This window comes from Cercospora beticola, chromosome 7 (genome assembly GCF_033473495.1).
Source record: "Cercospora beticola chromosome 7, complete sequence".
Lineage (NCBI taxonomy): Eukaryota > Fungi > Ascomycota > Dothideomycetes > Mycosphaerellales > Mycosphaerellaceae > Cercospora > Cercospora beticola.
This window is the reverse complement of record NC_088941.1, coordinates 2,202,718-2,226,528: the sequence shown is the minus strand read 5'-3', so window position 1 is coordinate 2,226,528 and position 23,811 is coordinate 2,202,718. Positions and strand designations below refer to the sequence as shown.

Below are 23,811 nucleotides of genomic sequence, written 5' to 3'. Positions count from 1 at the left end.
AAGGAGCATTGAATGCTCGTGATAGCTCGTGATCAAGCTTACGTAGAAGATGTTAGTACGTGTTCTGAAAGCTGTTAGTACGTGTTCCACGACGAATGTTTGAGCGATTGGCGGTCGCTATTACACCAATTGGCAGTTGGTGATCCAAGAGCAGAGGCTCTTATTGGCTGTGAGGGCGTGCTCTTGGATGATGAGAGCGCATGGCCGGCATATATATTGCTCAGATGAATCTGGCTTGGCAAAGAACATCAGTTTCCTAGACAGACCCAGATCTTTCCAACCACCGCATTATATGACACGCACGTACCTAGGAATTCAAGCTGAGATGCCATGCACCTTCAGCATCAGGTTTTACAGTGGATCATGGCGTTGTGTGGTGCGCGAGTGGCGATACACTTTTTAGCCGTCCGGAGGTCACCAATTCTGGCTCCGGTCGCGACGAAGCCGGCGGCTCAAACGCTTCTCTATTCTTTTACTTACAACACACCGCATGGGAAAGCATGGAAGCCGCCTTGCAAGAGCAACGCGCAAACATAAAAGAGCACGGGAGCGGCCACTGGGCCTGGGGCCCGAGGGCCTGCGGAATAGGGGCAAAAAAGCAGGGCCTTTCTACACCAGGCTGGAAGAATCTCTGCTGCGTAGTCGCGGAGGAGTAGGACAACGCGCGTGCATCCGGGCGGAGATACGCAGAGCAAGACGCTGCTCCTTGGGCATTAGGAGCCTCACAGGCGGCCAGAGTGCGACCAGGTCCTGTTGAGACGAAATGCTTCTCTGTCGGTACCGCCAGCGCGCAGCGGCTAGTGACCATGCGAGCACAGCTTTTAGTCCTCCAGATAGACTGCGTGTACGTAGAAATGAAGCCACAAGTCTCAAGTAGCAGGTAGCCCGATCTTCGTAACACTGAGCAGATGTTTCCGTGCTGTAGAATGCTCCGCCCAACTCCGGGCCAGCAGCGCAAGATGGGCAGCAGGGCTTATCAGAGGCACGAGGGCCCGTGAGTTTCTTCCAATCTCTCTGATGGACCGCAGCGATCAGTTCAGCTGCTCGGCGTTGTTGTGCTCTGTACACCACGGCTCGATGCATTGCCCTCCCAGCTTGCCAAGAACCGGGCTTCACAGGCATAATGGGCATTGCTGGCAAATGCTCGACGACAAAGGATACAGCAATCAGCGAACAGCATTCAGACACCATCATTGAGCAGTATCGCCTCGTTGGAGACCTGCCAGCGAGTGGCTCGTCCTTAGTTGGATCGACAGCACCAGCGAACGCCGAACAGCAGACGAGCTTCAGCGACACTCCCGGCGACACTCCACGGGCGAGACCAACGATTTCGAGAACGACCGAAGCAACGATCATCATCGAACTGTACAGCAAATGAGGCATGAAGTCTTTCGATCCTCGTCCAGAAGCGAAGCACCGTGCTACTCTTGCGCCCTGCGGCCCTTGAGCGCGAACCACAACACCGAGAGAACAGCTAGGTGACCAGCTTGCGCTGAAGGGACAATGGCAGCGGTGGACAGCACCGCATGGCGATGTGCCATCCGCAGGCGGCTTTCTTGCGCCAACAAAGCTTTTGGGCCACAGTGGGTGGCCACGGCCAAGTCAGCGGAGACACTGAACTTCTCAAAGAGCCGGCAGTGTGGAAGCAGAAGCCCATACGATGGCTCTCAAAAGCAAGGGCGCATCCATAACAGACATCTGGAGAAGCCTTCCAGGACTGAGCAACACCAATGCAGAACACCGAAGCGAGAAAGCGAGATGATACACGCGTTGGTAAAGACTGGGCTAGCGGCCTTGAGATCGGCACGAGGCATGACCGGGAACTGCCAGAAGATCGTACGTGTAGAGGGTGCTGCGCAGTCCACGCCGCCCGCATGCCCGACATCCTGGTTGAAATTGCATAGTGTAATCACCGGATTTGGAAAGAGAAGCATGGAAGGGCAGCCAATTCGTCGCGAGTAAGAGCCAGACGCGCCCGAAGACACTGATGCTGTAGAATTCAACGTCCCAGCAACCGGTCTATGAGCGTTCCTCATTGCCTCGAAGTGCCAGCAGAAGATCACTCTTCCAACAAGACACAAGATGTGTTGAGTACAGAGATGGTGGTGGAGACGGACACCGAGAGCGAGCACACACAGCCTTTGAAGTACCGGCTGTGGGTAGGAGTCGATGCTTGCCTGGATTGCAAGCGGGTTTGGTAACCAAGATGGTTACGCAGTTCACTCCACGTAGAGACCCAAGCACTGCCGAAGATATCGAAACAACAGTCTGGAGATGCCGGAGAAGATCGTCATGTTTGGCAACCTGCAAAGCTTCTGATATGTGGGAGTTCTCTGGGAGAGTTGCAATCACAATGCGCCAATGGATACCATGTTCGACAACCTGTAAGCTTCCAAGGTATCGGAGTTCTTTGAGAAAGATGGAACCACAATGCGCCAATTTTCGGAGATGAATCCACGAGGTGTTTCATCGTACAGCAGAGGACGATCCGAGGAGGTCATACAGAGGCCGATTTGTGAGGGTCCAAAGTACATACTTCGCAAGTGCAGAAAACATCCAATGCCACACAAGCTCGGGCAGTCGAAGTGGCTGTAATTGGAAGTCTCGATCGCGTTACAGTCCACGTGGAGAAGAAATGGTCCCAAGCTGCGAGAGGGCCAGAGCGGGAAGCATATCGCACATGAGTCCGAATTTCAATGACAAGACGGCTCGACACCAGCAGCCCCTGTCATACAACTTATGCGAGCAGAGATGGGTGCTCCTCCACTCCAGTAACGAGGAGTAGGGAAATTGCCATCTGCGGGACGCCTTGAGGAAAAACGCCAACTTGATTCTTTGATGCAAGCACCAAGAGGTCCGTCTGAAAGACTTGAACATCGTATACTGGCCACAGCGTCCTGGATCTTGACTGGGGCCCAGAAGATGATGCTTTTCGACACCCGGCGGGCTGATGTGTTTGTAAGCCACTGCACAGCACAGCACCTTGCGCTGAAGAGTCTGGATATATTGAGACGAGTTGCGGTTTCGAATGGATCACAGCGAATTTGCGTTCACATCCTGGGCTTGCTGAAGTATTGGCAACATGGCTGCCATATACTGTATCCGATGGCATCTTGATTTCGGGACGGTAGGTGAAACATGTCATCCTTAATCTGGCGACTCATCGCCAAACTTTTCTTTATCGAAGCATGACAGTTGCAGTACTCAGCTTCCGCGAGGGCATGTTGCATTTCAGTGGAATCACCGCAATGAACGTCCTACTCAGGACGTGTCGCTAAGCATTCGCGCACACTTGTTGCCGAACATGGCCGGATGTCTGTGACTTGAGTCTCTTGGCCAGCACGACAATGTTACCCTGGCAAGGCACTGTCGTACGAGAGGCAGAGTACCGAGTGCCTGGTTCCCAGCTCTGGTCAGCTACCGAGACTAGGTTGCTGCTGCACCAAGGTAGGTGTTATAATGCTTTCTGGCTTCGTATGATGCGCTCTTCAGTTCCGTCCTTCTGGACAACGGCGCACATCGCTGCAGCAGGATCGCCAAAACTGATGGCGAGTGTCTTGTTCGACAGACAGAAAGACTGGTCCATGTCATCATCCATCTCTTGCTCTAAGCCAACTTCGTTGCGCTGGGCGTGTTTGGGTACGGGCTTTGAACCCTTCGTTCTATCCCCTGCTGCCGCGGACTGCTCGTTGCTGTAGAGCTTCCTCAATCATCTCGGACGCCTACATTCTTGCAGACAGCTCAGTGTTGTTTGGATTCCTCGGCCATCGCAAGTGCTTGTCGGAGGTCCTGCCGACGGGTGTGTAGCTGAATGGCAGAGTGCCGATCGACAGACGCCGTGCGAAAGACTGCTGTCCATCCATGGCATACACGAGGACCGTTCAGGTTGCTCGTGTTCCGTACGTTGCTCCGTGCCAGTCCCGCCTGCACCACGGTGTTGCCGGCGAATGCTACGCCCTTTGCGCGACCGTGTAATGCTTCCTGGCATGCTCGCCATCCTCATGGCCTTGCGTGCACCTGACGCTCTTGCTCCTCGCCCTCGTCAAAGGCTCATGAAGGTATATCGAACATATCCCGCCTCTTATTCTGCCGGCGGTCGCGAATTCGGTATGCCCGTTCGGAGGTCGAGGATCGGTATGGGATCGAGCCAATCGCTGTGGATGATGTTGTGCATCGGCGCATGGTCATCGCAGTCGTCGTCCACGCATTACTGTATTCGTCATGGTCGTATTCGTGGTTGTTGTGCGACGCTCGTGGTCGTGGTCGCTATCGCCGCTGCGTCGGGAATCGGGTCCGCTGGAGGCAGGTATCGTCCGCTATGCCTTCCCAATGCTTTCATCATGCTTTTCAGCACTCTGATCGCGATGAGGATGAGCTCGTAACCGGTTCGAAGCGCTATTGCGACTGTTACGGGCGGTGGAGGGCATCGTAGGCGCTGATGGTGGTTCACGCTGTGTCGGGAGTCTGCGCAGCTGGAACAGACTTTTGTCCGCTACGCCTCCCCAATGCGTTCACGATGCTGTTCAGCATGCTGATCACGATCGGAAAGAGTTCGTATGCGTTGCAAAGCGCTGTTGCGACTATCGCGGTTGAAGCCATTGTTGGCGTTGGTGGTCGTCCAGCCAGTGTCGGGGATTCGCGATCGCTGGAGGCAGGCTTTGTCGGCTACGCTGTCCCATGCATTCACCACGTTGTTCAGCATGCGCAACACGATGGGAATGAGCTCGCAAGCATTGCAAAGCGTTATTACGACTGTTACAGATGGTAGAGGCCATTTCCGGCGATGGTGGAAGTCCGCTGGCCTTCGGCGTGCTACCCTCCATTTTCCCTCACGGCCTCACAACTCCTCCAACACGGTAATGCGATGATTCTAAACGATGCTAACACCATTCTGACGGATCTCCGACACTCCTCGCCGTGTTTTGATGGTCCTGGGACCATCTGTGCGGCATACTCGTGGACCAGAGTGAATATTGGCGGGCTTCTCGGCCAACACCTCCACCAACCTCAGGCCGAATTCTAGCTCACCTTGACGTTCAATTAAGCTCATTTGGCTTTCACACTACCCGGGAACGCTACTGCGAGCTCGTCAGGGGTGAGCTGTTGCCCTGTGCTCGCAGTTGGGAAGCCTGGGCCGCGGATCGGGACAGGCGTGGGACGCTCAGGAACGTCGTTTTGCAGCTGGAAAGACGCCGGCGAGGCTGCAGCAAGTCTACGGCACAACCACGCAAATGGACGAGGCGTAGGCTATGATACTACGAGAAGGAAGAGGGATAAAAGGACTTTTGATGCATTCTGAGTTTTCGATCTGGCATGGAGGAGAGTGGTACAGCCAGTCCGCACGCAGCGAGACGTAAGCAGACGACGGAGATGGGAGAAGCACCTCCGGAAGTCACCATTGGGACACATATCACGATGGTGCTTGCAAGAGCGCATATCTCCGGGAGATGGAATGGGATATCCACACTGAGAAATGTGCGCTGCCACGGTCTAAAGAGCGTCTTAGACAGAGCCACGGTCTCCGGCATGTCCAGCTGCTGTGCCTTGGACATGCAGGCGTGCAAGGAGAAACCGTAGTTGCACGTCAAAGATGGCCCATCACAGCAGCGAAATGAATATCGCACTGTATGGGATGCGGGAAGCTGAGTGCAGAGGACAGTGCTTACATTTCCTGGCTACAGCTGGTGCGATCATACAACAACAAAGCAGTGACTCTTCTTTGGGAGACGGGCGCTCGAGTCCTCAGATCAACAGCATCTCCTCTCCTCTTTGGCCTCTGCTGAGCACGAGGGTGTCACAACCGCGATCGCGATGCGTTTCTCATATGCCGTAACGTATCACGGCAGCGCGAAGGCGCAATGGGCCCTTGCACAGTGGAGTAGCAGATATGTTCTCTCTTCATTTGCCTGCCATGTTTTTCATTCAGCTTCCAAGAAAGACCTCATAATGGCGCCAGTCTACACTGGCATCCCCTGCCGTGTTCCTTCCAGCCCAGATGCTCTATCGCTGTCTTCTGACGAAGCGCCCACGACGACGGGCGCCTTTATCGCAGCAGTTCTCGGCACTTGTTGGTCTCTCGAGACGTACAAAGGTTGGCGGCTCGCTGAAAGAGTGCGAATGGGAAGGTCCGCACGGGATTCGCGGCTGTCAAAGTCGACAGGACCTTTGCATTGGGCTGCATTGGCAGGCTTTTCCCTCGCCATGCAACTTGAGGAAGAGGCAGCTGTCTGTTGGAGACCAAGAACAGCACCTTTCTCGTTCTCACTTTGTGTGATCGGAGAGGCCTCTTTGCATCTTTGGGTTTCTTGCGCTGCGGGGTCGAGATTGGAAGCCAGACTGTCCCCGACTACTATCTCTTCTTCCATCGTGCTTACTGCATCTGGGTTGACCCTACTTGCAATTTCTCCAACTTGCAGGCCCTCGGCTGACAGTTCTCTTAGACACATTGCAGGCGCACCAGCGTTGAGACTTCTTTCCGGGCTCGCACGCAGGTGCACTGTGAACCCCGTCGTTCTGGGCTGCTGAATTGGCGAATTGACCCGAGCAATAGGCACTCCTTTCCTGGCATCATGCGCAGAATCCTTTTCGACTGTATCGCGACTCTGCTCAAAAGACGACGCCTCCTGTTCTGTCCCACGAGTACTCTCCTCCGGCCCTTGTTCCTGCAGCTCATAATCAAATACATTAATCTCCGGCACTGGGCCCCTCTGCGTTCCATCCCACAAGCCGCTTTTCCCACTTGTCCAGGTCGACGCCGGAGGCACTTTAAGATGCTGATCCTCCTCAGCTCGCAACCCCTCGACTTTCTCCCCCCTCGTCTTCTCCGTCGGCAATGGCTCATACCACAATCTCGCCTTCAACGACCTCTGCGCATCGACGGCATTATACCCACACCGACGCAGATACGCTTCCATATGACGAATTGCAGTCGCTCGCGGGAAACCTTGTTTCCTTATTGCGCGATACTGGTACTTCGTCCAACTTACATGTTGCTCAAAGGCGGACAAGTACTGTTCAATCTCTTCTCTCGCTTGCTCAACCTGCACGCCACGATCTCGTGCGGCCTTCATTGCAAGGTAATATACCGCTTCATCTTTACTGTATCCCCTTCTTCGAATAAGTCGCGAGACACGAGAGCTCAGGTCGAGAGCTTTTTCTTCGGAACAAAGTTGCATGTCGATTTCGTGATCTTGTCGATCACTATGAAATCCGAGTTTTGCCCGCTCGATTTCCTTCTTCGCCAGAATCTCTTTCAGCAAGCGATGACGAGACTGGTCGCCTTCGCCATATACCAACGGCATGAACACTTCGAAGATACCGAGGAGACAGTATGCAAGATCTTCCACTCGGGTCGTTCGTCGATTCGTCATCCAGGACATTTTCTCCTCATCACTGCATTCTTTCCTCCTCTCGCAATCGCGGAGAACATTATTTGGGATCCCGGAAATCGGGCTGATCAGAGATGTCAAGTTCGTGGTAGACGCGAAGCATAGAGGATCACAGTTGGATGCCGTTTGTCCTTTGGTTTCAATGACTTGCCAAGTCTGGTCGAAGAAGATGACGAGTTTCGGTGCGAAGAGTTCTTGCAGTGTCCAGCCTCGTGTGAACCATTTGCTGCGGCCGAAGGAGGTACTGTCGTGCTTCTCCTGATCATTCGAGCTTCTGTGCTTCTTCGCCACGACATCGCCGAGGTATGCGAGACAGCATTCGGCATTGGCATACCATCTGAACATCGAATTAATCGACTCGTGAAGTTCGAATGAGCTCCTCTGATCAATGCACACTGTATCGATCCATAGCCAGTTAACTCCTGTCCCAGACTCCCGGATCGTCTTACAAAAGCCTTCGATCTTCTTATGCCCCGGGGAATCCGTATGTCGCCTTTTCACGACATCCTTGTACTTCGGCTCGCGTTGACCCCAGCGATGGGATGCGATAATATATCGCGGCAGACTCTCAATATCATCGTGGTAGAACTCCTCAAACTCCAGCGTATGTACATTGAGCAAGCGCATGACGACCGTGACGACAGACTGAGAGATGGCTGTGGTATAGCGAAGACTGAGAGAGGTCGAGCTTTCGGCATTGGACCGTATGCATGAGCGGAGCCATCTTGCATTAGTTGCTGATGTGGCAAGCTGCGAGATGCCTGACCCCATCATCGCTTCTGTAAGCTTATGCAAGCGATGCTACACCGCAGCAAGCTTGTCACAGCACGGCGAGCACGAAAAGTCACTATTCGATGCACGGTGATTAGACAACGCTTTTACAATTTCTCAAGTGAATGAAAATTATTAGAAATTGTATCAGCTCAAAATATCTGTTCTCCAGTCTATAACCACTCTTCAAGTACCACATCACTTCGAACATCACCTTCAAACTCCAACACCGGGAACAGCTCTTTCGCAAAAGCATCCATTTCGATCTCGAATTGCGCGAGAGAATCTCGCTCGCCCGGCTTATCATACCTCTCTTGCACGTTGGCATGAGGGAGAAGACTTCCTGCAACGTCTTCCATTTCGCTCTCCAGACGATTCAGACTAGCTTCATGATCGTCGGCTATGCGCAGTTCCTCGGCAAAGTCTTCAATGAGATCAGTGTTGGCTGCTTTCATAAGCTCTGTCGTGTCTGGTTCGCTTTCGATGTCGGAGTCCGGAAGCAAAATGGTCTCTGGCTCGCGCAGCCGATCTGAGTCTTCTTCTGTCGCGTCAGTAAAGTGCGTATGCAATTCTTCGGGAGCTTCCAACTCAAAGCTCAGTTGCGGAAGAGAATCCCTTCCAACAGCAGAATCTTTCCCGCCATCGTCATCCTCTTCTCCCGCAGCTTCCTCATCTTGTCGTTCACCTGTAGGCGTACCCGGTTCTTCCTCGATCTGCTTGGTAACCAGCAGTGACAAGTCAGAGTCGTTGATCCGCGGCTGGGCGTTCATCGCTTCAGTGATCTTTCGCAAACGCTCTTCCCGCAGTCCGGTCCGAGTGCTCTGCGAGCGAGCGACTACAGCTTCCATTGCGTTTTGCAGCGCATGCGTGAGCGTTTTACTTCCTTCAATGGCGCCACTGGGAGGAGTCAAGCTTCCAGTAGCAGTCTTAGGCCTGCCCGACGCGCTCACGAATGGACTCGTAGAACCTTCACCCTCGTTTGGGATCGGTGTTGGCAGCCCTGGAACTGGAGGAAGTGGACCCAGATCTGGCACAGCGATTGTGCTGCAATCGCTCGTGTCGCTGCGAAATCGTCTCGCTGACACCGAATACGTTCTACTGACGTCTCGGGTTGGTCCCGAGAGACGTCCCACAGGAAGCTTCGGTGCGTCGTCGAGGCTGATGGGACCGACCAGATTTGGGCCATGGCTTTTATGCCGGGCACGGTTTGATTCACTTTTGGTTCTCTGGCTCGTAATCTGCGATTGGGAGACGACGATATTCGAATATTGAATCGCTTTGGCATCAGCTGACCAAACATCATTACTGATACCCGGATATCTTGCTTCGAGTGCTGACAGGCCAGCGTATAGTCCGGCAGGCTCATATGCGGCGGGATCATAGATGCTGTGACCGCTGGGCGAAGCACCGGTCTGCCCCAAGGGTCGCATTACAGGCGCGGGAAGTCTCCTCGACCGCTTGTTGAATTCTTCTCGCAGACGTAGCTGAGCATTCTCACGCTCGCCGTAGATGGGAGCAAGATTGATGCCGAGAAGTCCCAGTAGGCAGTACGCTTGATCTTCGATACGTTCCGTTTTCCTGTTTTGCATCCAGACTTGCACGGATTCCATGAGACGAAGATAGCTAGGCATCCATTGACGCGAGAGATAGTTCAGACTGATACTTGTAATCTTTTCGATCTTGGCGTTCAAGCAGGTGCCGAAGCCTTGACAGCTCAAGTCGCATTTGTGCAGCTGACACTTATGGCCGAAGATCTCCCAATCCCGATTGAGGAAGACTACTTTACGCGGGGCAAGCAGTTCCTGTAGCGTCCAGCCTCTACGGAACCACTCGCTTTGCACAAAGTCCATGATGGCGCTCTCGTGGTTCTTCAGAGGTCCAACGTCGTGCAAATAGGCGTAGCAAATCTGAGAATCTGCGTAGTAATGGAACATGGAGTTGATGCATTCAGACAGATCGGCACTGCTGCTCTTGTCCATGCACGCGGTGTCGATCCAGAGCCACTGGCAACTTCGCTCAATGCCGAGAGTGGTCATGGCTCGCGTCGTTGGAACATTTGTCCGCTGGATGAAGTCGCAGAAGCTTTGGAGTTTCCGATGTCCAGTTGAGGTGGTGTTGCGTCGCTTCTTCACATCTTTGTATGTCGTTTCATCTGATGTCCAGCGGTGAGACGCGATGTAATAAGGTGGGATGCTGCTCTCGCCGAACTCCTTCAGCTCCAGTGTAGACACGTTCAACAACCGCATCTTGGAGTGTAGATGATGGCAGAAGCCCCAGATAGCACAGTTGAGTGAGTGCGATGCTGGGATGCAAAAGAGACATTGTGATGAAGACGCGGAGGCTGAGTGAGGGCGTACATCAGGCGATGTACCTTGGAGGCGGCCAGCGTGGTGTGTTCTGGACTCGGTGGCTGAGCTGTGGCAGCATGATTCGCCGCAGTCGAGGGCGGCCGGCATCCTTCATGGCAAATGCCGATGCGAATCCGATGCATGAGGGCATGGGTGACATTTTCTGGTCCTTGTTATCGGAGCGCAAGAGTGTAGAGGAGTGTTTCTCGTACTGAACATCTCCTTCCCAGCGCTGCGTCTTTCGAAGGAACGAACGCGTGTCCTCGACCCCGAGGCAGGCACTTAGGAATACACCTCGTACCTCCTGCACCCAGCACGTAGGAAGTAGTGCAACAAATCCCGTTTCCACGCAGCGGCGGTATCCATGATGAATGCTTCCCAGCTCCAATATCTCCTGGAAAACATTCGAAAGATCAGAACGCGAATCAGTAGGCCGGTCTGCTTGGGAGCGCTTCGAAGTCTCATCGGCGTAGATTTCGACAGTACAGGTGTACCTCTCTACGGCGAACAATCGCGCCCCGTGCTCCAAGCCCTGGTGTTGATTGAAATTGTGGTATCATTGAAGAGTTATACAAGCGGCGAATCCCTCTTACTGCGCCATGCTATGCTTCCGTGCTCATACGCCCTCCGTCTTGCCATATGCTGCCCTGGCATTGCTCTTGCATCTAATGTACACCCTCCCCGGTCCGTATCTGTACAAATCGTCCTGATCGTCTATTGCGCAAGTGGAGAGAAGAGTCTGCGACGGAGTCAGCCACAATGTCCGAGAGCAAGGCCTTCGATTGGGAATACCTGATGAGTGTTGGTCGTGGGTTGCTTCGTGTGTAGCCCAGATAGATGATCAATGGGAGGTAGCCACTGTATCGATGTCAATGCGTGCCCTGTCGTCGTTACGATTATGGTGGTCGTCGTACTAGTGGATGGCTACTCTGGAGAGGTCGATGACCCTCGCGATGCGTTCCTATTCCTCCCGTCAGCAATAATTCATCTCATCTCGCTCTTGACACAATCGCATGCCTTGCTCTCTTCTGACAGTTGCAACCACGCCATTTCTGCAGTGTTGTCTGATCTGGATGATGCTGCTCTCACGCGGAGGTGTTTGCGGAGGCCCATCGCAACTTCTCAAGATCGGAGCTTCTTGTCGCCGATGCACGGACTCTTGGCACGCACACGAAACTGGACTCGGACATGCGACAACATCAGCGCCCGCCTTGATCGCACTGAGCAACTCCGACCGCAGCACATTCCGCCCACCATGTCGACGCAATACGAGAACCTGAGCAGCGACCTCGTCTGGGAGGTGACCCGTACGTCGATTCCTCCAGTCTCCAGGAAGGACAGGAATGGGTGGTGGGATTCGAGAAAGAAAGTATGCTGATCGGTGGGCATTGGGTATATCACAGGCAACAGCAACTCCTTCCTCGTCAAGCGCCGTCTAGGATCGGGCAAGCAGGTCGTCTTCTCTCGCGATCCGCTGAACCTCGTCAACAAGCACTCGCGCAAATATGTCGGATACGCCAACGAGAAGGTATCGCAATACTGACCCCCACTACTACTGCGAACACACCGCCCTAATACATCGCCCAGGCCATCGGCATCAACCCTGACGGAAACACCGTCACACTGACCACCAAGCTCGCCTCGCGTGGCAACAAGCCAGCAAAGCAATACCAAACCTCCTCCTTCTCCGCCTCGACTCCTTCCCGCAAACTCTACACCAGCATCGTCAACTCCACCGCCAAGAAGGGCTACCGACCAGACCTCCGCGCCGAGGCCGTCTCCCGCGCATCCGCCGTCAAGCAGAGCCAGCGCGAGAACAAGAAGGACCGTGTGAGCAAGCCACGAGGAAAGAAGGCCCAGGGTGCGCAGGGTAGCCAATTCTTGAAGTTGACTCCTGAGGAGAAGTAGAGCGTGGCTTTTCTTTGATGCGTGATTGGAAGAGAGCGGGAATCTTGCAGCGAGGGCTGGACATGGCATTTTGTCGGCTATCAGGGTCGCCGAGATAGAGAGCTCGACCAACGTCAAATGAGAAATGTGCTGAACAAGAAGCGCAGTATGAAATTTGCTTCTCCTGTTCCTGGGTCAGCCCGCTTTTGCGGGAACGATAACTGATGTGCAGAGTAGAGAGATGAGCTGGACTAAAATACTGACTAGAGTTCTAGAGCGCGAGGAAAAGCACAGGAGCCGCGCGCCATGCAATCACCATCCAGCATACATGTTCAAGATATATTCCACGAATCGCAACGCTCGCTTCTGCCTAGTTGGTCTAATCGACAGGTCGTACTGAACAGAATTCTCGGCTGTGGCACGGCACATACACCTGTGCACCGTTTTGTACGGTGAAAAGTGGCGTGGAACGTGGTGTCTCTAGCAGGCAGGATGCGAATGCTTTGCCACTTTGATGCTAGCTTTATCCTCACAAGGAAACACAGAACTCCAGGCCACTACAACCTTTTGGAGCTGAGCGACCATTCCGGTAGGAACTTGTCTTTTTGGCTGCACCTACCCGCGGACTTTGGGCTTCATATGCGCCTTCCGGGCTGACATTCTTCAACAATCGTTTCTGGCTGGTTGGTCGAGGCGGTAAGTCGCTCTGCGTTGAGCGCTCGACTGAGATTATGCGAAGTGGCTTTCCCCTCCACTGAGGAATCAGTAGCGCAGGAATCTTCCCGCTCTCATAATGCCAGCCGGCCAAAGGCGATTGTTTTGCACTTCACATGCGCCTTTTCGCATGAGATCTGGGATTACTGGACCGCAGCTTACGAAACTGATGCGGGACCGGCCTTTGAGAACTTAAGCGCTCCAGGCACAGCATTCGTATGCACACAGGTTGTTGCATCAGCAACGATCGCTTCTGGCGTGTTGGTCAAGTCGGTAAATCGTTCTCGAGAATGCTCGATTTCGACTGTTGTCATTGTGATTATTTCAAATGAACATATCATATAACTGATTTGAAAATGCTCCATGATGATGCCGTCAGCCGGCTGAAGCCGATTGTTTTGCCCCTGTTGACTTACTTGCATCTGTCCGCCGCAAACATGCAGCTCAAGATCCTTTCGGACGATAGTATCCTCGTCGACGTTTCTTGCTTCTACGTTTTTCCTGCGAACCGACAGGTCCCAGCATTCATATGCTTGACCGCTTTGACACCAATCAACGATTGTCGCTGGCTGGTTGGGTTAGTCGGTAAATCATTGGCGATATGACTGATGTCCGGCAGGTTGCAGAGGCTTCTACCCGTACGAGATTGCTGGACATGCCTCTCTGGCAGAATCTCCTCGCGCCTACAACCCTCCAGTGGCGGTTGTTTTGCTTCTCTGGTCTGGACCCTTTGGATCCGCTAAGAAGAAGCTACAAGGTCTTCCTGCCCTCGTGCAGGATCTCCCCTCCTCGTCCCTCTTGCCAGGTAAGCCCAGTAGACCCATACGCGTTATCTCCTCTAGCCTTCTGACGATATTCCCTCTGGGGAGTTGGTCAATTACTAGGTCGCTGATTACGTTGTTGACGCTGGACAAAGGCTAGAATCTGCATTGAAGAACGAGATCACAAGAGGAGCGCAATTATCAGTATACGCCCAGCATCAACATCTAGTGGCGATTTTTTGCCCCCCGGATCTGTTGTTTCGGTGCCGTCAACCAGCTCAGATAGCATGAGTATACTGGAACATGCCAGGTCCGCTTATACCACTGCTGATACTCAAGTTTTATATACAAACCTGGATCCCACACTTTCGAATGACCGTTTCTGGTGCGGTGGTGCAGTCAGTAAGTCGTCTTCTTGACGCTTGATAGTGCTGAGCTAATCATGCGGATTGCAAGCTGTTCATTGTGACTCTGGGTTTCATTGAAGGCATTGGTACAACGAAGCAGAAACGATTGTTTTGCTACTCCAATACATATATTCGCAATGAAGACTCCGAGATGCCTTTATCGCCAACTTGGGGGACTGAAATCTTTTGCTTACCCTGGTACCGTTTCTTGCCAATTGTATCTCGTCCGTTTCTTGAGACCTCTCGAACGACTAGAGTACTTGAAACAGCCGTACATGATTGAATGAAGCTGCCGCCGAATCCTGATTATGGATGCTCTCACTGTCGTAGTCTCAAGACTCTTTACTTCTTGTCGATGATTTCGAACATTCACCTCGGAGCACCATCATGGTCGCTGATCCACGGGACTCGTAGTACGACTACCCGGAAATCGGCCTCGGGAAGGTGGTCACGCCGCAAGACCTTCGTACGGACGATCGACCAAGATCTACTAGCTCTTGGGAAGGGGACTGGTTAGCCATGAGAAAAGACTATCAGTCAGCCATACTATTCCTCTTCCATCCGGCATCAGACTTAGTCAACACATTTTTGCTGGTCTAGACTTTCTTCGATATTCTTGTGCTAGGTTTACCCTTTCAAGTATCCGACCCTGCCAGCTATAGTGTCTACATGCCAAGCCTCTTGCACCAAAGGGGCTGAAGCGTCTCCTAGATATCTTCGGGTAAACTTTCGCCGTAAGTGGAGTCTATAGGGCTCAGGGCTCAACATTTCGATATATCTTGCTCGAAGAATCCGCCAATGGCTACTGCTGCCGCATCAGCAAAGACATACAGAAGAAACGAGAACACAAATATACCGCACATTGCAGATCAGGTACTTTCCCTCCTCGTCCGAGCATTGTCTTCACCTGTGAGGATCTAGTCTCTTCCTAACACGACCTTCCAGATCCTACCAACAATATGAAGTTCCAATCGATCGTCGCTGCGGTTATCGCCGCCTTGATGGCGCATACCGAAATCGTAGCAGCCCAACGCGGGATTCCAGCGGGAGCAGTTCGTCCTTCCTTCTAATTCCCCACCATCTGTTGACTCAAGCTGACGATCAAACAGTTGCGTTGCACGACCGACGAAGACTGTACCAAACAGGGCTGTCTGGGGTATTGTGCTTCCAGGCTGTATTGCCGATGTATTTCGTAGACAGGCCATAAGAATCGAATGAGCTGTCAATCGGATCTGTTCGTGTCAAAGTCCTTTCTTCGAAAAGATGTCTCTCCCACAAGCTTCATATACGCCCACCTTCGATGACAAGTCGCCAGTGTTCGCTGGCGCTCCGACATGTATGCGACAAGGATCTTGCGGCGGCCGTGAGCTTGACCCCTGGGGAAGCTTAATCGTTCACTAACCAGCCGCTGCTGGAGGCATTTGTTTTGCTCCTGTTTTGTTTTTTTCTTGGCCCGAAAAAGGGGTTTTCGATTAGAGACATGGCTCTTCTCTTGACATTCACCTTCCACACCCTTCGAAGTAAGCTTTGATATACTACCTCTGGTCCCTGTTCCCCAATGATCGCCTCTGGCATGTTGGTCGAGCGGGTAAGTCGCCAGTATTTGCTGGCGTCCCGGCTGTGGGCTGTTTCGAGACCACTTAGGAACGCTTTCCTGAATTGTTCTTTGACCATCGCCGCTCATTGCCAGCTGCCAGAAGCAATTGTTTTGCACCCCTTCCGTGCCTTTTGCGCAATCCAGTCTCTCGAGTACCAGGTATGTCAGGAGCTGCTCCGCTTTCTGTCTTGCTCGCCATCTGAGCCAGCCTTCCTATACCAGTCTGTGCCTATGCTTCTCAACGATCGTTTCCGGCAAGTTGGTAAAGTGGACAAGTCGCTGGTCCTGTACTGGCGCTCCATCCAGCAGACAAGCGATTCCGATTCGAAGGTAGCAGGTGACCTCTATGTTGAAAAATTGGTGTGCTGCCAGTCACCAGATTACTGGAGGCGATTGTTTTGCCTCAGTTGTTCCCTTTTGCAACATGAAGAACAATGGTCAAGGTCCAGCACTGAAATGGTTCTGCTTCCTCTTTTGTTCCGTAGTGCCGGCGACCGGCAAATATATGCTCTTCAAATCGTTCATTTCCAACGATCGTCTCAGGCAACTTGGTCTATCACATAAGTCGTCAGGTTTCTGGCGCTGTGAGACATGAGTGACGATCCTTTAACATTCACAAGATCTATGAGGCCTTGGATGCTTCCGGGACGCATCCTCAAGCAACCTGGGGCGATTGTTTTTTGCCTTTTCGACGGCCCTTTGCTAGACCTCGCGTGGTCTTCAGCAGCCCTCGTTGCTCCTCATCTTGTTCTTCCGTTCTTGAGATTGCAAGATATGTATACGTGCTGTAGTCTTCCAACTTCGAACAATCGTCTCTGGCTTGATGGTCAAGCGGTAAGTCGTCGGTGCTATTGCTGATGCTCGCGAAGGCTGCGATGCCGGCGGTTCTAGGCCTGAATTGACCCTAATGTCTTCCGACAGCGTCCGTCCACAGATCAGCCAGATGTGATTGTTTGCTAGGATATTCCTCTTTTGCACAATGATGGTTGCATTGAGAGCAGAGCTCGGCATAAAGAGACCAAACATAAATTACAAATTGCTCCACTGGGACGATCGCATGCGCAGCCAACGAAAAGGAGAAGAAAGACGAAGCTTGAAAACTGTAAGCACTCAATGCAAATCATTTGACAATGCTACCTACTTTTATGCTCTCTTCGCGATACCACTCCTTCCCAAGTCCTTCGCGTCGTGTTACCAAAAGTGATCGAAGAATATCGTAAACGTCTGGCATCAAGTGCAGCTAGTCCGAAAACCTTCTCGCTCTCTCGAACGCATCAACGCCATCACTTGGCAAGACTCGATCGTTGCTAAACGCACTTTTCCCATCATCTAGCCTCGCTTTTTTGAGGGGCGGTTGGCCACTGACGGGTCTGCCTGATGACCGAGCCTCTGCGAAGTCGTCGTCTGGGGCAGTTAGGGATCCGTCGCGACCTGCCATTGGGTAGTCGGTCATTTCGAGAACCCGACCTCCGGATTGCAATGCACGGGGTTGTGTATTTGGAGGCACGGGATTCGTATGCTGGAGTTGTAGAAGACCGCTGGTGAAAGGTCCAGCATTCTGGAATTGTGCAAGACCGCTGGTGAAAGGTCCAGCATTCTGGCTGCCAAGCATGCGTGATGGCTCCGGCGTCACTGTTTCGGCACCAGTCAAACCAGGTGGAGGTGCCACATGTCCCAGGCTGTCCTTCTTTCCCCTCGGCTGTCCCTCAGTGTAATTCTATTCCCACCTCGACGGCTGCGGCGGCATGGCAGGATTCTACCTCTGCTGTCTGAAGCCTTGACCAGGAAGGCCCGCTGGAGGCGGAGGAAGGCCTGGGTGGCCCGGAAGACCCATTGGAGGAAGAGGCAGCCCGGCTGGCGGCGGAGCGCCTTGAAAGCCTTGATGCATACCTGGCGCAGCTGGAGGCCCGCCGTATCCTGCGGTGCTAGGCGGAGGTCGAGCAGGCAGACCCGCTGCTGAAGGTGGTGCTTGCAACGGAGACTGATTGTAGTTTCGCGGAGGCAAGCCTTGCGGAGGCTGATGTGGTAATGATGGAGGTGGTTGAGGCATGCCGCCATTTGGCATTCCGTATGGAGACGGAGGTGGCAAATTCGAGGGCGTCGGAGGCGGCTGGTAAGCTGGGTAGCCTCCGTACGCTGGCGGTGGTTGAGGCGTAGGTCTGCCTCCCATGCCATTTGGTGGGCCAACAGGATATCCGTTCGCTCCAGTCATGTTGACTGGTGCCATACTCTGTGGTGCAGAAGGTGTCCCGCTGGGCATGACCAGAGCTGCGGGTAGAGCAGGAATTGCGACTTCCACGCCGTGCTTCTTCGCCTGTGCGGCAAGTGCGCGCTCCGCCGCATCACCGTGTCTCTCGCCCTTGCCGTCCTTCTTGTATGCATACTGCACTGTGATCTCCTTGTTCATGAGGTACTGGCCATGCATATGTTCAATCGCTTGATCTGATGCCTCAAAAGATGCATAGCTGACGAAGCCATAGCCTTTTGAAAGATTCGCTTCGTCTCTTGCGACCTTTGGTGCAGCGACCAGAGGCCCGAATCTGCTGAAGGTGTCGTATAGCACTTTCTCGTCCACCATGTTGTCCAAATTACCAACAAAAAGCTCCGCTCCCACACCAGCGCCACCTCCAAGTCCTCCGCCCTCGCCATTTGGCCCTCTCTTGTCCGCTGAAGCTTTGTTGACTCTGATTGGCTTTCCATACACTCTGATCTGGTTCATAATCTTGCACGCATAATCCGCATCTTCCTCGCTTCCAAACTCAACAAATCCATATCCTTGATGCGACTGCGTGACGCGATCTTTCGGTAGGTGGACGTTTATGACAGGCCCAGCTTGGAGCATCAGCTCCCAAACCAGCGCATCGGTACATCGCTCGTCGAGGTTTCCAATGTAGAGCGTACTGTCCTTGTCCTGCTCCCAGTGGCGCGCAGCAGACATGTTGGCGCGAAAGTGTGTGGGCGGAAATAAATCGTTGTCGCAAAAGTTGAAGATTGAAGGCGCAGAGAGACGCGGAGTTTAGGTCCGTCGCGCCGAGCGACTCGCGATGATGACAGCCAACGCTACACGCCAACTATCACGTCTCGACTTCCACAACACACCACATGCGCCGGCGATGATACTGAGGGCAAAGCGCCCCAGTCCATCTTCCACTTCACTTTTCTGAACTCTCTGACTTACGCTTCAACCTTTCCTTCAACTCCGAACACTTCCACTCGCCAACCCATCATGGCGTACCTCTTCTACACCTTCCTCTTCGCCTTTCTCATCTTATCAACAGGTACCTTACCACATCCCTCCCCCTCCACAACACTACACTCCATACTAACTCCTCACCAAGTCCTCTACGCCACACGCAACACCTGGAAACCCTACGCCCCTCCAATCCCCTACCTAACCGCTCCCGGCGAAATCCCCACCTGGGCCTGGAACATCTACGACCGCGTGAACGCCTACATCGATCGCTGGCGCTACTCCGCCTTACCCTCATCTTTCCAAAATGAAGCCGAGCAAGGTTTCCACTCGTCGAATTTCGATATTGCAGAGAATATCCAAGGCGAGGACTCTCGAAGTGGGTTGTCGGGTCAGCAGAAAGCGGAGGTCTATGGAATTATGAGGAGGCAAGGTGTCACATTTGATGAGGCAAGAAGGTTGTATACGGAGAGGCAGTTTGCTGCGGCGGGGATTGGGCCGGATGGGAGGCCGTTGGATAAGAAGGCTGTGGTGTTTTCTTAGGGTTCTTCTTCTCTTTTGGGGTTTTTCTTTATGGGGGTGGGGCATTTGCTGTGACGCAGCTGGACGTGCCTTGATGGCGTGAAGCTAGGAGCATTTTGGGTCATATGTACAGTGCATATTCATTTATCGACAGGGCATGGAAAGTGCAGCTCGATTGTCATCAAGCTCTGAGACACAGGTAGAAAGCAAGCGTACTGTTACAGCTATCACTCACATATCAGATGAGTGCACTAGTCAAGGTCAACCTCCCTACGATCGATCCCTCTTCGTGAACTGATCGAATCTGTCCCGAATGCCGAAATGTGGCATGCTTGGCTTTCCTCTCAACTCTTGGAAATCCGGCATCAGAGACATTCTCTTCTCCCTCGGCGCACCTGTGGTATCAGTGTACACCTTCTCCAACAACTCCGCACCTTTGATCTTGTCCACTTTCTCGAAGCGTGTCTGACTCTTGGACGAGTCGAAGAACTCCTCGCCCTTGCCCTCGGCCGCCAGCATCATCAAGTCAGTCGTCTGTCGAATGGATGTGAGGCTCTCAAGAAGAACCGGAGCTTCCGGAAGCGCTTCTACGAAGTCGACGAGATCATCGACGTCGAGCTTGAATGCCGTTGCGGCTTGAGGTGAGATGTGGCGCACACTTGGGTCGAGTGGCAGTCGAAGAAGCGAATCGCTGATATGATTCAAAGCCTCGAAATAGATGAGCTCTTTGATCTGCTCGGGCAGGCCCAGGAGGACGGAGCTCATGATATTGGACAGATACCTCGTCAGTTCTTGTATGTAAGGACTAGCGGTATCGGGCGTGTAGGTGCTTGTCCATTCGTACTCTGCAGTGTCGATCAGGTCATCGATCTTGCTGTTGACGAGCTCAAAGATGCGCTTTTCGGCACGCTTCTTAGCTGAATTGAACTGGCCGGTGGCGTTGAGTTTGATCGGTCCTGCCGCGCTGCTGCTTGATCTCGCTTCGACAAGAAGACCCTCGAGATCTGTGCAAGCTTGCTCGAAGTGATCGAGGTTGGTGAGGATTTGCACGATCTGACCAGGATATTGCGAGGAAAGGCGGTCTACCAGACTGCGGCAGACCTTGTCGACCAGCAATTCGTCCAGGCTTTCTTTCAACGTCTTGTCGATGACTGTGGTGTGGCGGAAATGGTCGTCGGAGAACAGGTAGATCTGGTTCAAGAAGTTGCGGATGTCAATGCAAACCAGTGGGTACATCTGACTGAAAGGAAGAACGCATGGATACGACAACTCCTCCGCATTCTCCTGACCAGCAGGCGGCGTGTACCAGGATACCGAGATGACTTTGGTGTACTCGTCGGCATTGTTGATTGGCATTGGCATATAGTCGTCAGTGCTGACAATCTACGATCGCGTTAGATGAAAGCCTTGTATGGAAGTTCTTGAACTCACCTCTTGAAAGTCATCACTGAATCGTCTCTTCAGCAAAGAGCTGTACTTATCGAAGAGAGTCAAAAGAAGTCCGTCAAGACTGGCAACAGAGTAACCCCAACTGTCCATGGTCTGTATGAAGAGCGCAATCACGCCCTTAACCTTCAACAGCCGCTCATCGTTGTCAACGTGATGCAGTGCAGTACTGATGAGTGACACCGAAGACTGGCACATGCTCTCCCACAGTTCGTCAATGTCGCTCTGAGAGCGGAAGTTCTCGGTCTTTTGCATCGTCGCCTTTTCCACAATCGCAAATCCTGCGATGCCCTCAAGCAATCCACTGAGGCTGCTGTTGTCTTCCTCGAGAAGGTTGATAGTCTGTGGGATCAGCAAGTCTTTTTGCCTGCGTCGAGTGGCGGCATAGTCGGCGCGGAACTTCTCGGTCTCCCCGAGCGCATCGTGAATATGCAGGCACTCGAATAGAGGGGAGAAGTCGACTTGAACCTCCTCATTGTTGAGAACGTCAAACTCCTCGTCTTCATCAGCGACCAGCTCCACTGCTGAGTTCAATCCAAAGGACCCGAGATACTCGTCCTTCTCGCCGCGCTCCTTCTGTCGGGCGCGTCTCATCTCCGTGTGATAGAATGCTACCTCACCAAGAAATTGCGATGTCTCGCGGATTCGATACAGCCAGGTGTGCAAGTCTTGAGTGACAGCTTCAGCGATCATACGTTGCGTAGCTGGTACGGAGCGCTCGATCATTTCCGCGATCTTGTACCTAGTAACCTCGCGTAGATGAACGTTTTGCAGCTCATCAAGAGCGCGAAGTGCGGCGTAGTGATTCTTCTTGCCGAGCAGATCGTGCACTTGGTTGGCTAGACGAAGGACCTCCAAGCAATCCTTGAGTGCTTGTGTCGCATCGTCAATGTTTTGGCGCACACTTCGCGAGTCAACCAGCGCTTTCTTCTGCTCTGCCAATTTCTCGGTACTGGCCTCGATACTTCTGCTCAGCTGCATGATCTCGGAAGTCAAGTTGACAGTCTCCTCTCGGACAGATTGTAGTTGGTTGACACTGGTGATGAATTCCTGGTGGTTCGAATTACATATGGACTCAATTTGTGCCTCTCGATCTGCCGAGACATGGTTGAGAGCATGGATGAGAGGGGTGACCTGAGTCTGGATTTCGGCATTCTTGAGCAGTGGGATCAATTGATCAAGGTAGTCCGACTCGGACGAGGATAGTATGATCTGGAGAATATGTGTCAGTCGGCATTGAAGCGATGGCTGAAATATGCGCTTGGCTTGCTTGAGCTGTGGGCCACAAGAATACAACCGAAGCTGCATAGACGTTGCGATCGCTCAGCGAGCGGGTGATTACACACCTGTTGTACTGCACCAGTGAGATCATCGTATTGATCGGCAATAAGCCCAGGCATTGTGCTAGCAGTGAATGGCGCCCTGCCAATTCTGAAACGCAACCTCACCTGCGCTCACCTCGCAGCGCAATCTCCAACACCAACTTCACTGCACCGAGTGTCTTTCTTCTGCGCCTTCCACTCTCAAACCAACAAACCTCGTGCAAACGCCAAGCCAAGATTGAGCCTCTTCGCCTCCAGCCTCCAAGATGTCGAGGCGTGTCAATGCCGAGAGATCCAGAAGAGCCCAAACGACTGGCACGTGCGCTTTGCAGAGCAGGAACAGAGCGCGATATATTGCGCTTGGTAGCCGGCACGTAATGCCCGAGAGCTGGCCACCAGTCCCACGGAAGGTTCAGAGCTACGACCTGATCCTCTGCGCAGGTACCAGAGCGCAATGAGCTGCGACAAGATGGCAAAGGCGATGCTTTGATGCTGCGCATTCATTAGCATGAAGCCTATGCTGCGCGGAGCAGACGGAACCACCAAGGCAGCAGCCACGACGCCGCAGTGGGCCGACGTACTCACGGAATGCAATGCACAGAGCTCCTTCACGATGAAACGACCGAATGCACGAGACAAGAAGCTGCCAGAAAGCAGAAATAGATCGCGAACCGAATTTCTGGCGCGCAAACCAAAAGGTGAGGTGTAGAGTCGCGTTCCCAGCCAGTGCCCGGATCACCAATGAACAGTCCCGCCAAGACTGATGAACGCCTGACCCAAGCTTTTTTGGGGACCCTGCTAGCGCGAAGCCACTCCCGCGCTGGCTCCACTGGCGAGCTCGGGCCTCTATCAAAATCCCATGGAAGACAGGAAGTGAACAAAAATACATGAGTGGAGTCGCTGCATGGTCAGAAAGAACTCCAGACGAAAGATACGTCGCATATGAGGCATTTCCATCACTGCTAGCTATTGTGCGCGACTTGCACGTCGTGCTACACGCTCGCAACCATCGCTCAGGGCATTGCTCGCAGCCATGGATTTTGCGAAGAGTGTGGGTGGGTCTTCGAACTCTATCCAGCAGCGTAGAGACAGCGAAGACACCACAATGAAGTGAAGTTTCACCGCTCATGGCTCTTGTGGACTGCGGCAAATTGGACGAGCAGCGGACGACCAAGAGCTGTCGACTGGTACCAGTTTGGTGCGTGCAAAGCGTCCAGCGTCCAGAGCGCCGGCGTGACGGTGCGAAGCGAGTGTGTTTGTCGAGAGGAAGGTGGTGCTGGTGGTGTGGAGATCCCGCGGTTCTTTCCCGCTGCCGCACTGAGGTTCAAAATCCCCTCGCCTTCCTCTCTCGCACTTCCCTCCTCTCCTCTTCCACCGACACACTTCGGCCTCAATTTTTGAAACACCCATATTGCCACCCTTGGTGACCGCAAATCTCGTGCATCACCTCCCTCCGGG

The 23,811-nt window shown here is 53.2% G+C and overlaps 6 protein-coding genes across 6 annotated transcripts; 2 read left to right on the top strand and 4 right to left on the bottom strand.

Annotated features, from left to right (window-relative positions):
* Positions 1–5,957: 5,957 nt before the first annotated feature.
* RHO25_011110 (uncharacterized protein) lies at positions 5,958–8,015 on the bottom strand (the record flags this gene model as incomplete). Its single annotated transcript, XM_023602015.2, has 1 exon — positions 5,958–8,015. The coding sequence occupies one exon, from the start codon at positions 8,013–8,015 to the stop codon at positions 5,958–5,960; it is 2,058 nt and encodes a 685-aa protein (XP_023451530.1).
* Positions 8,016–8,332: 317 nt separating this feature from the next.
* On the bottom strand, positions 8,333–10,405 carry RHO25_011109 (uncharacterized protein; the record flags this gene model as incomplete). Its single annotated transcript, XM_023602016.2, has 1 exon — positions 8,333–10,405. One exon carries the CDS (start codon positions 10,403–10,405, stop codon positions 8,333–8,335), a length of 2,073 nt encoding a protein of 690 aa, XP_023451531.2.
* Positions 10,406–11,762: 1,357 nt separating this feature from the next.
* Positions 11,763–12,415, top strand: RHO25_011108 (uncharacterized protein; the record flags this gene model as incomplete). Its single annotated transcript, XM_023602018.2, has 3 exons — positions 11,763–11,814; positions 11,911–12,035; positions 12,095–12,415. 3 exons carry the CDS (start codon positions 11,763–11,765, stop codon positions 12,413–12,415), a joined length of 498 nt encoding a protein of 165 aa, XP_023451396.1.
* A 5,214-nt stretch (positions 12,416–17,629) lies between these two features.
* RHO25_011107 (uncharacterized protein) lies at positions 17,630–18,811 on the bottom strand (the record flags this gene model as incomplete). Its single annotated transcript, XM_023602020.2, has 1 exon — positions 17,630–18,811. The coding sequence occupies one exon, from the start codon at positions 18,809–18,811 to the stop codon at positions 17,630–17,632; it is 1,182 nt and encodes a 393-aa protein (XP_023451533.1).
* A 288-nt stretch (positions 18,812–19,099) lies between these two features.
* RHO25_011106 (uncharacterized protein) lies at positions 19,100–19,606 on the top strand (the record flags this gene model as incomplete). Its single annotated transcript, XM_023602021.2, has 2 exons — positions 19,100–19,151; positions 19,212–19,606. The coding sequence occupies 2 exons, from the start codon at positions 19,100–19,102 to the stop codon at positions 19,604–19,606; spliced, it is 447 nt and encodes a 148-aa protein (XP_023451534.1).
* Positions 19,607–19,855: 249 nt separating this feature from the next.
* Positions 19,856–22,431, bottom strand: RHO25_011105 (uncharacterized protein; the record flags this gene model as incomplete). The annotated part of the gene is made up of 3 exons (XM_023602022.2): positions 19,856–20,968; positions 21,017–22,243; positions 22,378–22,431. 3 exons carry the CDS (start codon positions 22,429–22,431, stop codon positions 19,856–19,858), a joined length of 2,394 nt encoding a protein of 797 aa, XP_023451254.1.
* Positions 22,432–23,811: the final 1,380 nt, after the last annotated feature.